Below are 14526 nucleotides of genomic sequence, written 5' to 3'. Positions count from 1 at the left end.
TGGGATCTTCCTGGACCAGGGCTTGAACTTGGGTCCCCTGCATTGGCAGGCGGATTCTTAACCACTGTGCCACAAGGGAAGTCCCTCGAATTTTTTTGTTTAAAATTATTGCTTCTCTTAGAGATAAATACCTTACCATGATAAATCTATATAAATTCTTTGGAAAGATTTGTAAATATAAAGTGGTTAGAAAAAGAGGTAAACTTTTGATGGTATTGATGACTGTTGTTTAGGAAGCAGTACTGACGGAGTGCCCTTTCAGTCCTGTGAAACAAGAACAGCAGAGAAAATGGATTGAAGAGTTGAACAAGCAAATAGAGGATGACCGGCAAAAAAAAGTAGAGGAAAAAATTATATCTTCAAAGGTAATTTATGAAGTTTTATTGGTATAAAGGGGAAAAAATAATTTCAGAGTCTCTAATCATAAACTTAAAAGTATCCTGAAACTATTTGACAAGACTATTCAAATTATTCCATATTTGCTCTTGTGAACCTTTCATTGAATGAATTCAGTGTGATTTTGCACAGCTTCTTGTAACTGACTTTTTAGAAATTTCCTGATTCTTTGAATTTTTCATATTCTCCAAGCTTAGTTGTCTAAATGTATATGGAATCAATACAGGATACAGTTTTGTTAATCTTTATGATGCTTGTTCTGCTGTGTGGTGACTTTTAGAAATCATGTTTATTTGTCATTTGGGATTTGAAACATAAGAAGAGTTGGAAGAGTTCTTAGCAGTTCTTATTTGCCGTGATTAGGGTGAGGAGCATGACAGATGGGCAATACATTTTGATTCATTCAAGAGCTGTCCTGGTTCTCAGTCTCAACTGTCCTCTCGGTCAACGCAAACACAACCAGAGTACTTCTGTGTCTCCCCGGACGCTCAGGACCTGGCTGATATCAGCAGTCTGTATACACCTGCAGCGGGAAGCCAGGTTGAACCTTCAGAGGAGGAGCACGTAGCAAGACCTGTTAGAGACGTGGCTGTGGAAAGCAGTAAGAAAAGGAAGTAAGTGCCTTCTTCAGCACCTGTTGGTGTTTAAGGAGGTCTGTGTGCCGCTTTAGGATTGTTGTTGTAGTTGTATCTTAATTGGTTTCAGGTTTGGTGTTTTTCTTTACAGTAAAAATGACTAGTAGATACATTTCAAACAAAAATGACTTAGCACCTTGTTAAACCCACCTTTTGGGGGTTTTAAATAGCTAATGGATCTGTCTTGTCAGCTTTCTCCGTTCTATGACTGCTCTTTTGGACCCAGCTCAAATTGAGGAACGAGACAGGAGACGACAAAAACAGTTAGAACATCAGGTATTGCATTGTCAAATGTTGTTCTTTGCCTTAATCATTAGTAGTCATGGCCTAGATACCTAAGTAAATGGAAATTAAAATTCCAGTATAAACTTACAGAACAGGCCCTGCACAGTCCTGTGATGAATCTAATCCCTACTCCAACTGGCATTATATTAGAATTATACTTAACGTTGAGAACCAGACAGTATCATGTAGTACAGCCACCTGCCTTCCAAGGAAGAAGGTCTTTAATGTTTAGGTTGTGTATCTGAAATGACACTAAATCTTAAGTTGGTATTGGATATTTTTTTCTCCAATTCTCCTGAATTCTGTTCAGGATGAGAATTAGTTCTTTGAAAAGGAAAGAGATACAAGGGATTGAAGTAGAATTATGATTAAGAAATCTAATGGATAATATAAGAAAGGAAACTAAGATTAAAATTTTGTCCTGATTTTAGTCTAATACTAAAGGGACTTAAATGTCTAATAATTCGGCAAAGTCTCTACTATATGAAGAATTTGGCTTAGTTAATATGGTTACTTGCAGTCGGTTAAGTGAACAGACATTTATAGAGCATCTGCTATTTTTACCAGGCACTATGCTAAGCACCGAGATTGTTTCTTCAGTTGTTTTTCTCTTAGTTCTTCTACGAGCCCTCCTGGGGTTAAAGAAAAAGCATGTAGAACTTGATGGGAGATGGGAAAAATACATTGGAAACCTGACATTTTAATTTAACTCATATACGTATTACTCTCTATATATTGATAAACATTTTTGAAACACCAGATGCTTTATGGATTTTTTTTTAATTTATGACAATAATTTATGTTACTGTTTATGACTAGAAAGCCATCACTGCTCAGGTAGAAGAGAAGCGCAAGAAGAAGCAGCTCGAAGAAGAGCAAAGAAAGAAGGAGGAACAAGAGGAGGAGCGTCGCTTAGCACGGGAACAAGAAGAGATGCAGAAACAGTATGAAGAAGATATACTTAAGCAAAAACAAAAGGAAGTAGGTATTTATATCCTAACTGTAACATTTTAGAGTAAAAATGGGTGTGTTGTTTTTTGGGTTTTTTGTTTTGTTTTGTTTTTGGCTGCGTTGGGTCTTTGTTGCTGTGCGCGGGCTTTCTCTAGTTGTGGCGAGCAGGGGGCTACTCTTTGTTGCGGTGTGTGTGCTTCTCATTGCCGTGGCTTCTCCTGTTGTGGAGCACGGGCTTTAGGCGCGTGGGCTTCAGTAGTTGGAGCACGCAGGCTCAGTAGTTGTGGCACACGGGCTCTAGAGCGCAGGCTCAGTAGTTGTGGCGCACAGGCTTAGTTGCTCCACGGCATGTGGGATCTTCCTGGACCAGGGATAGCACCTGTGTCCCCTGCATTGGCAGGCGGATTCTTAACCACTGTGCCACCAGGGAAGTCCCTGGCTGTGTTTTTAAAGAAAAAATAACCAGAACATTTGCATGTGTTTTGAAATTGTGAAACTGTATGCAGAAACATTAAAGCTTTGCATAAAGAAGGTTTTGAAAGTAGGAGGGAAGCTGGAGGTTTTATTGTTTCAAATGATTGATTCACAAATGCTGTGCTCCTTGGGTTTCTTCTCTCTGCTAAGGAGGTCAGGATGAGTTATTACAGCATAAAACAAAAGTTATCCATTTGCTTGATTTTTAAATGTTTTCTAAGCAATGATTATTATATTAATAAATTTCTAAATAGGTTAAGAGAAATGATTGGCCTTTCTGTCTGTATCCACTTGTGAACAGGAGCATTTACTTGCAGAGTCATTGGCTGGGATTGATGATAGAGTTTGTTGCTGTGTTAGAGGATCCCTCTGTGCTAAGTAAGGGTCTATTAAAAAGAGTAGATGTCTGGTTGGCTAGGAGAACCCCTGTATTAAGTGGTACAGACTGCATAGGTACGGTGATGTCAAGTGCCATGTTTGAGTGGACCTGACAAAGAGCAAGTTATACAATGACATTCGATTGCCAAAGGTTCTTGAGGTCTACAGAGCAGACCATACAGCACTCCCCCTGGAGCTGGGAGGTGGCGCTGAGAGACTGCCTTTTCTTGCCGTTTCCAACTTGCAACCTTTGCTTCAGAATTAGCTGATGAAGGTACAAATGGTTTAGGTTCTGATTTCATTATGTTGAATAGGCTGAACCAACTACACCTATGAAATAACTACATACATGAAAAAAAATCAAAGTGTCATTTGCTTGAATTGTAAAAAGTGGCCGTAAATCTTGAGTATTACCTCTTATTATCTATTTTTTTTATCTTAGTAAAATTCAGGTGGAATTGACCGTTGGTTTTAGAAGTTTTGAAAACTTTATAGAATGGGTAAAAGAGTGTTTGTATTTGTGGCCTAATACAGCTGTAGAAAAAGGTACTAAAATGAAATCTGCAAAAGGGAAGGAACTTTGTTCTCTTGGCTTCTCTACTCCCAGTATCTTGAATAGTGCCTGGCACATAGTAGGAGCTTAGAAAATATCTACTGAGAGAAAATATTCAAGTCTGTACATGTTTGATAATTGTATTTAATTAACTTTGTGCACTTCAATATTGATAGGAAATCATGACTCTTAAGACAATTGAACTGTTCCAGACGATGCAGAGAGCGCAGGAGCTGGCACAGAGACTGAAACAAGAACAGAGAATCCGAGAATTGGCTCAAAAGGGACATGACACTTCTAGATTGATTAAAAAACTTGGCAGTAAGCATTGGACTAGAATTTTATTTATAATATTTCTTGAAAATTTTAAATAATTGCCTATTTTTAATACCTTTAAACACCTGTTAACTAAATATTTTTTGAGGAATTTCAGACTTTGAACTAATATAAATTTATAATGCTTACTTGGGAAATTGCCTTAAGAGTAGAACTAAATAATGTTATAATTTTCAGTATCTTTTCACATACATTTTCTTATATTTTCCTCACAATAGGTAAAATGTATACTTTTGTACCCATTTTTACAGATATCCATTAAGTGATCTCCCGAAATTCAATAAGGGATAAGAATGCTGATAGCTTTTTGTAAGAAACTTTAGGCTCGCCCTTCTAAATTTTTATTGCAGTGTTTGCACTGCTTGATTAAACTAAGAGTCTTGTGTGTATTTAGTTGCTGCTATGTCATTTTATCACATAACATTTCTCTTGCCAGTTGATACAGTACAAGTGGAATATAATGCATCTACTGACAACATTGCAAATTCAAGACATGGCTTGGATAAAATCAGTGGTAAAATGAATGCATATATCAGCTCTACAGCCTCTCCCAGGAAGGACACTGGTGTGCAAACAGGTATTGGTGTATAAATTGTGATTTGGCTTAAAATTTACTTAAAATTTAAGTCACAGTTAGAATTAAGTTAAATTAATTTAAAGTTTAAAATTTAAAGGAATTTGAGGTTTTCAGTAAAAGTTAGGAAATAAAGGTATTTCTTGGTTTTTAATTTCTCTATAGCAGCTTTATTAAGATATAATTTACATAGCATAAAATTTACCCTTTTAAAGGGTACAATTCAGTGGTTTTTTAAAGAGCACAGTTCAGTTTTTATATTCATAGTTGTGCAACCATCACTGTAATTAATTTAGAACATTTTTATTACTCCAAAAAGAAACTCTGTACCCATCGACAGTCATTCTCCATTTCCTCTCTCCCATCTATTCTTGGGCAACCACCAGTCTACTTTCTGTCTCTCTAGATTTGTCTGTTCTGGACATTTCATACAATTGGAATCACATCATATGTGGTCTTCCCTGTCTGGATTCTTTCACTTAGTATGTTTTAAGTTTCATCCATATTGTAGCATGTAATAGTAAGTACTTCATTCCTTTTTATCACTGAATAATATTCCATTTTATGGATATACCACCACATTTTGTTTATTCCTTCATCACTTGAGGATATTTGGGTTAATTCCACTTTTTGGCTGTTGGAAATATGCTGCTGTGAACATTCATGTGCAAATTTTTGTGTAGACATAAATTTTCAGTCTCTTGGGGGAGAAGAGTAGCATTGCTGAGTCGTATAGTAACTGTATGTTTAGAATATTGAGGAACTACTAAATTGTGTTCCACAGCAGCTGTACCATTTTACATTCTCACCAGAAATGTATGAAGATTCCGATTTCTTTACATCCTTTCCCATACTTACTATACTCATGGTTGTAAAGTGCTCTCTCATTATGATTGCTGACATTGAGCATCTTTTCATGTGCTTGTTTTAAATTTTTACATAACTAATTAGGTAATATCCATGTTGGGTATCATTATCATAGGTCTCCATGCTTACTATGTATGAATCCTTTCAGCCCTCCACCCATGTGTCTAGGAAATATTTTTTCTTTTTTTAAATAACTTCCAATAAATCTTTTCATTTTTTTTGTAAAATTGAGATATAATTGACACATAACATTAGTTTCAGGTGTATAACATAATGTTTGAGATCTGTATATATTGTAAAATAGTCACAATAATAAGTCTAGTTAACATTCGTTACCATACAGAGTTACAGTAGTTAACATTCATTACCATACAGAGTAACAGTTTTTTTTCTTGTGATGAGAACTTTGAGGATTTACTCTCTTAGCAACTTTTCAAATATACAGTACAATATTATTAACTACAGCCAACATTCTGTACATTACATCCCCAGACTTACTTATTTTATAACTAGAAGGTTGTACATTTTGCTCACGTCCCAACCACCCTCTCTGGCAGCACCAATCTGTTCTCTGTATCTATGAGGTTTTTTTTTTCCCACCCAGATTCCACATATACCTGAGGATCATATGATATTTGTCTGTCTTTTTGACTTATTTTACTTAGCATAATGTCCTTCAGGTCGATTCATTTTGTTGGAAATGGCAAAATTTCATTCTTTTGTATGGCTAATATTCCATTGTGTGTATATACATGTGTGTGTGTGTACACACAGTACATTTTCTTCATTCATCAGTAAACACTTAGGTTGCTTCCATTTGTTGGCTATTGTAAATAATGCTGCAGTGAACAAAGGAATGCATGTATTTCTTTGAGTTAGTGTTTTTATTTCCTTCAGCTAAGTACCCAGAAGTGGGATTGCTGGATCACGTGGCTCTATTTTTAAATTTTAAGGAACCTTCAGTACTGTTTTCCATAGTGACTGCGCCAGTTTACATTCACACCAACAGTGCACAGGGTTCCCTTTTCTCCACTTCTTCACCAGCTCTTATTTCTTGTCTTTTTTTTTTTTTTGCTGTACGCGGGCCTCTCACTGTTGTGGCCTCTCCCGTTGCGGAGCACAGGCCCCGGACGCGCAGGCTCAGCGGCCATGGCTCACGGGCCCAGCCGCTCCGCGGCATGTGGGATCTTCCCGGACCGGGGCACGAACCCGTGTCCCCTGCATCGGCAGGCGGACTCTCAACCACTACGCCACCAGGGAAGCCCTCTTGTCTTTTTGATAATCGCCATTCTGACAGGTGTGAGGTGGTATTTCATTGTGATTTTGATTTGCATTTTCCTGATGATCAGGGATATCGAGCATCTTTTCACATATCCCTGTTGGCCATCTAGATGTTGCCTTTGGAAAAATGTCTATTCAGATATTCTGCCCTTTTTTTTTTTTTTTTTTTGCTGTACGTGGGCCTCTCACTGCTGTGGCCTCTCCCGTCGCGGAGCACAGGCTCCGGACGCACAGGCCCAGTGGCCATGGCCCACGGGCCCAGCCGCTCCGTGGCATGCAGGATCCTCCTGGACCGGGGCATGAACCTGCGTCCCCCACATCGGCAGGTGGACTCCCAACCACTGTGCCACCAGGGAAGCCCTCTGCCCGTTTTTTAATTGGATTTTTTTTTGCTGTTGCATTGTATGACTTCTTAATTCATGATATATGATTTGCAAATATTTTCTCCCATTCAGCCTTTTCATCTTGTTATGGTTTCCTTTGCTGTACAGGACCTTTTTAGTTTGATGGAGTCTCAGTTGTTTATTTTTGCTAACGCTACCTTTGCTTTTTGTGTCAAATCCAAAAAATCACTGCCAAGACCGGTGTCAGAGAACTTACTGCCTCTGTTTTCCTCTAGAAGTTTTATGATTTCAGGTCTTACATTTAAGTCTTCAATCTGTTTTTAATTCATTTTTGTGTATGATGTAAGATAGTGGTCAAGTTTCTTTCCTGTGCATGTGGCTGTCCATTTTTTCTAATGCCATTTATTGAAGAAACTGTTGTTTCTCTTTGGCTCTTTTGTTGTAAAATCATTGACTATATATGCATGGGTATGTCTGGGCTCTCTATTCTGTTTCACTGATCTATGTGTATGTCTTCATGCCAGTACCATACTGTTTTGATTACTACAGCTTTGTATTACAGTCTGAAATCAGGGAGCATGATGCCTCCAGCTTTGTTCTTCAATCTCAGGGTTGCTTTTGCTATTCAGGGTCTTTTGTGGTTCCATATAAATTTTAGGATTGTTTGTTCTGTTTCTGTGAAAAATATCTTTGGAATTTTGGTAGGGATTCTATGGAATCTGTAGATTGCTTTGGGTAGCATGGTCATTTTAACAATATTAATTCTTCCAGTCCATGAGCTTGGAATATGTTTCTATTTATTTGAGTCGTCTTCAGTTTCTTTCATTAATGTCTTATAGTTTTCAGTGTACAGTTCTTTCACCTCCATGGTTAAATTTATTCCTAGGTATTTTATTCTTTTTTATGCACTTATAATTGGGATTGTTGCAGTTGTAAATGGGATTGTGTTCTTAATTTCTCATTCTGACAGTTCATTATTAGTGTATAGAAATGCAGCAGATTTTTGTATGTTTATTTTGTATCCTGCAAGTTTACTGAATTCTTTTGTTATTTCTAATAGGGTTTTTTTTGGTGGAGGCTTTAGAGTTTTCTGTATACGATATGTCACCTGCAAATAGTGACAGCTTTACTTTTCCCTTACAAATTTGGATGCCTTTTCTTTTTTTTTTTTTTAAAGAAGATGTTGCGGGTAGGATTTTTATTAATTAATTAATTTTTTTTGCTGTGTTATATCTTCATTTCTGTGTAAGGGCTTTCTCTAGTTGTGGCAAGCGGGGGCCACTCACTATCGCGGCCTCTCTTGTTGCAGAGCACAGGCTCCAGAAACACAGGCTCAGTAGTTGTGGCTCACGGGCCTAGTTGCTCCGCGGCATGTGGGATCCTCCCAGACCAGGGCTCGAACCTGTGTCCCTTGCATTAGCAGGAGGACTCTCAACCACTGCGCCACAAGGGAAGCCCTGGATGCCTTTTCTTTCATTTTCCTCCCTAATTGCTCTCACTAGGACTTCCACTACTATGTTGAATAAAACCAGTGAGAGTGAGCATCCTTGTCTTGTTCCTGGCCTTTGAAAAAGTTTTCAGCTTTTCATCATCAAGCATGATGTTAGCTGTGGATTTGACATATATGGCCCTTATTAGGTTGAAATACTTTCCCTCTGTACTCACTTTGTTGAGAGTTTTTATCATAAACCATTGTTGAATTTTGGCAAATGCTTTTTCTGCATCTGTTGAGATGATTATATGATCTTTATCCTTCACTTTGTTAACGTGGTATATTGATTCTGTTGCTTTTGGATAGAACGTTCGGTATATACCTGTGAAGTCCTTCTGATTTAATGTATCATAAAAGGCTGTTTGCTTATTGATTTTCTTTCCGGATGATCTATCCATTGATGTGAGTGGCGTATTAAAGTCTCCTACTGTTACTGTATTGCCATCTATTTCACCCTTTAGGTCTGTTAATTGCTTTATGTATTTCGGTGCTCCCATGTTGGGTCCATAAATACTTACAAATGTTATATTTTCTGGTGGATTGACCTCTTTAAATGCCCTCCTTTGTCTCTTGTTACAGACTTGGTTTTAAAGTCTATTTTGTCTGATATAAATATAGCTATTCCCACTTTATTTTGGTTTTCAATTGTATGGAATATCTTTTCCCTTCTCTTCATTTTCAGTCTGTGGTGTGTCCTTGTATCTGATGTGAGTTTCTTGTAGGCAGCATATAAGATAAGTGTGGGTTTTTTTTTTAATCCATTTAGCCATTCTCTCTCTTTTGATTGGAGAATTGAGTCCATTCACATTTAAAGTAATTAAGGATAAGAATATATATATTGTACTTTCTTTAATTGTTTTCTGGTTGTTTTGTAGTTCCTCTTTGTCCCTTCTTCTCTTCCTTGGTGTTTTGATGACTTTCTTTAGTAGTATGCTTAGATACCTTTCTCTTTATCTTTTGTGTATCTACTATAGGTTTATGCATTGTGGTTATCCTGAGGCTTACGTATACCAACTTTATAACAACTTAAGTTTGAATGCAATCTAAAGCTCTACATTTTTACTCTTCCCCTTCATGTTTTATGTTTCTTTTGTTTGTTTGTTTGTTTTTTGTGGTACGCGGGCCTCTCACTGTTGTGGCCTCTCCCGTTGCAGAGCACAGGCTCTGGATGTGCAGGCTCAGTGGCCGCGGCTCACGGGCCCAGCCGCTCCGCGACATGTGGGATCCTCCTGGACCGGGGCACGAACCTGTGTCCCCTGCATCGGCAGGCGGACTCTCAACCACTGCGCCACCAGGGAAGCCTCATGTTTTATGTTTTTGATGTCATATTTTATATCTTTTTTACTTCGTGTTTCCCATAACTATTTATTGTATTTATTTTTACTGCTTTTGTCTTTGAACCTTCATACTAGCTTTATGAGTGATTTATGAGATTTACGAGTGAATAATCCACTGCCTTTAATATTAACCTTTATAGTGAGATTTATACTTGTATATGTTTTTCTGTTGCTAATTATAGCACCCTTTCTTTTCAGCTTAAAGAAGTTCCTTTATAAAACCAGTTTAGTGGTGATGAACTCCTTTAGCTTTTGCTTATCTGGGAAAACACTCTCTCTCCTTCGATTCTGAATGATAACTTTGCTGGATAGAGTATTCTTAATGGAAGTTTTTTTCTTTAAACACTACGAATATTTTACGCCACTGCCTCTGGCTTGCAGAGTTTCTGCTGAAAAATCTCATAGTCTTATGAGGGTTCCTTTGTACATAACAAGTTGTTTTTCTCTTGCAGCTCTTAAGTTTCTCTCCTTGTCTTTAACTTCTTTGACATTTTCATTATACTGTGCCTTGGTGTGTGGGTCCATTGGGTTCATCTTGCTTAGTGTTCTCTGGGTTTCCACAGAGCTTTCTTCCCCAAGGTGAGGGAAGTCTTAAGCCATTATTTCTTCAGGTAAGTTTTCTGTCCCTTTTCTGTCTCCTTCTGGGCCCCCTGTAATGCAAATGTTAGTTCACTTGATGTTGTCTCATAAATCCCTTAAGCTGTCTTCACTTTTATAATTCTTTTTTCTCTTTGCCACTCTGATTAGATGAATTCCGCTGCCCTGTCGTCAGGTTCATGAACTTTTCTTCTGCTTCTATTAGTCTGATGTTGGACCCCTCTGTTTTTCAGTTTAGTTATTGTATTCTTCAGCTCTGTGGCTTCTATTTGGTACTATTTATATTTTATCTCTTCTGAAGTTCTCACTGTGTTTATCCATTGCTTTCTTGAATTTGGTGAGCATCTTTAGGATCATTACTTACTTTGAACTCTTTATCAGGTAGATTACTTATCACTTTTTCATTAAGGTTCTTTTATTCTTTCATTTGGAACATGTTCTTCCTTTGTTTCTTCATTTTTCTTGACTCTCTTTGTTGGTTTCTTTGCATTAAATGAACAGCCACCTCTTCCAGTCTTGAAGGAGTGGCCTTGTGTAGGAAATGAACCTTATCATTCAGTCTTACCCTAGCTTTTGGTTGTATCTCAAGCCTTTGTGATTGTCCATGCAGCATATTCTATTTTTAATAGCTCCCAGTGGTTGAGGAGGTGCCAGGACTTGTCAGTGTCCCAAATCTAAGCACCTAGATTCAAGCTGACTGGAAGCCAGACTTGCAGGCAGTCTTTTAAAGTATACAAGTATATACAGTCCTGTGGGACTGCAAGCATAAGCTCCACTGGCCATCAGAGCTAGGCATTCTGGAGGTGTCTCCTGGATGGCAGTAGCAAAAACTGGGGCTCCAGACAAGTGTGTAAGCTCTTTTCTGGGAGACATCAGCAAGCTGTAGTGAGGCAGAGGATAAGTGCAAAGATGGCGTCCAGCAGCCTACATCCCTGAGAGCACCTCAGTAGGCCTCTAGATGTATGCCAAACCTGAAGCCTGCCCCTCAGGCCAAAGCTCCAGGATAAGCAGATAGACCTTTTTCATGGCAAGATAAGGTGTATGTGTTTCAGTTTCCTGTTTGTGTAGTGCCCTGGGGGTGGTAACATGCCAATAATTTTCAATTGTTATAGTCCCATGAGACCCTGAAACACAAGCCCCTCTGGTCACCAGAGCCAGGCAATCAAGAGACATCCCCCAGGCAGCAGCTGCAGAAACCAGGGCACAAGACGTAAAACCTGTGGCACCATAGACAGGTAAGAGCTCCCTTCCAAGAGATAATGGAGGACTAGAGCATAGCTGAGAGTATGAAGATGGTGCTTGACCTCTAAGGTGCCTGGAAAGGGTTACAGTCAGCCCTTAGATATGTGTTTAATTAGGAGCCTGCCCCTCAGGTTGTAGCTATGATAAGCTAATAGGCTTCTTTCACAGAGAGACTGAACTGCATCTGTTTTCTCTTGCTGTGCCCTGGCAGTAGTAGCTGTTTAAGAACTCTTTCTCCATTGGTTGCAGTCCTGTGGGACCTGCAAGCATAAGCGCTTGGCCACTAGAACCAGGTGATGCAGAAGTGTCCCTTGGTGGCAGCTGCAAAAATTGGGGCACCTCGCAAGGGTATAAGCTTTTTGGGAAATACTGGAAAGCTGGAGTAAGGCGGAGGAATAATGCAAAGGTTGCATCTAATGGTCTCCATTCCCTGAGAGCTTGTCCGTAGGCCCCTAGATGTGTACCAAACTAGAAGCCTACCCTTAAGGCCAAACCTTTTGGAGAAGCAAATAAGAATCTTTCTCAGAAAGACTGGGGTTTGTTTCAGCCTGCTGTCCATGCAGGGCCCTGGGGGTGATAATCTGCCAAGAACTGTTTCTCTGATTGTTACAGTTTCATGGGACCCAGGAATGTGACCCACCCGTGCCCCCCCCAACCCCTGCCTCCAGAGCCAGGCCATCAGGGGGCATCCACTGGGCAACAGCTGAAAAAACCAGGGCACCAGATGCATGTAAAAGTTCCCCTTCAGGAGATACTGGCACTCTGAAATGGGGTAAAGGGAGTGGGTGAAGATGGCGTGCACCAGCTATAGCAAGGCAGAGGGTGGGTGTGAAGATGGTACCTCCCCCCCGCCGGCCCTTTTGAAGCTGGGGGTGGGGAGTGTAACAGCGGGGCAGGGGCAGCAAGGTGGGAATAAAAGGCTTAGTGTTTTTTAATTTTTTTAAATTTATTTATATTTTTTTGAGTATAAACAGAACATTTATTAAAGTACTTCTTAAAATTACAGAGTGCTTAGAGAAAATTCTTACAGAAACATCTGTAAGGAAAATAGTTTCGGCTAGTATTCAAAATGGCAGTAGTTCTTAGTATGCATCTACCTGTACTTCTCCCACCTCATTTTTATTCATTCTTATATAATAAACACTTACAGTACAATGTAAGGTATTCCTTATTTCAAACTTATCTAAGGTATTTTTCACCTGCTGACTTCAAAACTTTGGAGTAACTTGACTTAAATTTTTAAACTGTCACTGCAAGGTGAGTTCATCCCACCACTTCATTTCAGTGAGGAGAGCCTGTCTTGAGTTCAAGCTTTTGTAATCCTTGGAATAGTCCAAAACTGCATAAAAGCCAATTTATGAGCTATCACTTTATTTTATTGGAGTATAATTGCTTTACAATTTACAGCGAAGTGAATATTGTATACTTTGTTGTACAACAAAGTGAATCAGCTATATGTATACCTCCTCTTGGACCTCCCTCCCCTGCCCCTGCATCCGGCCCATTTAGGTCATCACAGAGCACCAAGCTGAGGCTCCCTGTTCTATACCGCAGGTTCCAACTAGCTATGTGTTTTACACATGGTAGTGTATTTATGTCACACCTAATCTCCCAATTCATCCCACCCTCCCCTTCCCTACCCTGTGTCCACACATCCATTCTCTACATCTACGTCTCTATTCCTCCTCTGGAAATAGGTTCATCGGGACTATTTTTCTAGATTCCACATATATGCATTAATATACAATATTTGTTTTTCTCTTTCTGACTTAACTTCACATTCTGTATGACAGACTCTAGGTCCATCCACGTCTCTACAGATGACCCAATTTTGTTCCTTTTTATGGCTGAGTAATATTCCATTGTATATATGTACCACATCTTCTTTTTTTTAAATTTTTTTATTAGTTTCTGCTTTATAACAAAGTGAATCAGTCATACGTATACATCTGTTCCCCCATCCCTTCCCTCTTGCGTCTCCCTCCCTCCCACCCTCCCTATCCCACCCCTCCAGGCGGTCACAAAGCACCGAGCTGATCTCCCTGTGCTATGCGGCTGCTTCCCACTATCTATCTACCTTACGTTTGGTACTGTATATATGTCCGTGCCTCTCTTTCGCTTTGTCACAGCTTACCCTTCCCCCTCCCCATATCCTCAAGTCCATTCTCAAATAGGTCTGTGTCTTTATTCCTGTTTTAGCCCTAGGTTCTTCATGACATTTTTTTTCTTAAATTCCATATATATGTGTTAGCATACGATATTTGTCTTTCTCTTCCTGAGTTACTTCACTCTGTATGACTCTAGGTCTATCCACCTCATTACAAATAGCTCAGTTTCGTTTCTTTTTATGGCTGAGTAATATTCCATTGTATATATGTGCCACATCTTCTTTATCCATTCATCCGATGATAGACACTTAGGTTGTTTCCATCTCCGGGCTATTGTGAATAGAGCTGCAATGAACATTTTGGTACATGTCTCTTTTTGAATTATGGTTTTCTCAGGGTATATGCCTAGTAGTGGGATTGCTGGGTCATATGGTAGTTCTATTTGTAGTTTTTTAAGGAACCTCCATACTGTTCTCCATAGTGGCTGTACCAATTCACATTCCCACCAGCAGTGCAAGAGTGTTCCCTTTTCTCCACACCCTCTCCAGCATTTATTGTTTCTAGATTTCTTGATGATGGCCATTCTGACTGGTGTGAGATGATATCTCATTGTAGTTTTGATTTGCATTTCTCTAATGATTAATGATGTTGAGCATTCTTTCATGTGTTTGTTGGC

General features: G+C 39.1%; 1 protein-coding gene across 10 annotated transcripts in view; it reads left to right on the top strand.

The window, feature by feature from the left end:
* Positions 1–14526, top strand: part of CCDC66 (coiled-coil domain containing 66) — a gene marked incomplete at its 5' end in the record, with an annotated part of 51670 nt that overhangs the window by 21556 nt on the left and 15588 nt on the right. For 4 of the 10 annotated variants that reach the window (XM_079713589.1, XM_079713583.1, XM_079713586.1 and 1 more), the window contains 6 exons: positions 234–365; positions 760–1010; positions 1223–1307; positions 2136–2297; positions 3849–3993; positions 4445–4585. In XM_079713589.1, the coding sequence (XP_079569715.1) occupies positions 234–365; positions 760–1010; positions 1223–1307; positions 2136–2297; positions 3849–3993; positions 4445–4585 (916 nt within the window). Of the gene's footprint in view, positions 1–233; positions 366–759; positions 1011–1222; positions 1308–2135; positions 2298–3848; positions 3994–4402; positions 4586–14526 lie in introns of all 10 variants that reach the window. The other 6 variants (XM_079713584.1, XM_079713592.1, XM_079713591.1 and 3 more) reach the window with 5 other exon arrangements.

Source organism: Hyperoodon ampullatus, assembly GCF_949752795.1.
Source record: "Hyperoodon ampullatus genome assembly, chromosome: 10".
Classification (NCBI taxonomy): domain Eukaryota; kingdom Metazoa; phylum Chordata; class Mammalia; order Artiodactyla; family Ziphiidae; genus Hyperoodon; species Hyperoodon ampullatus.
This window is presented reverse-complemented; position numbering and strand designations above follow the sequence as displayed.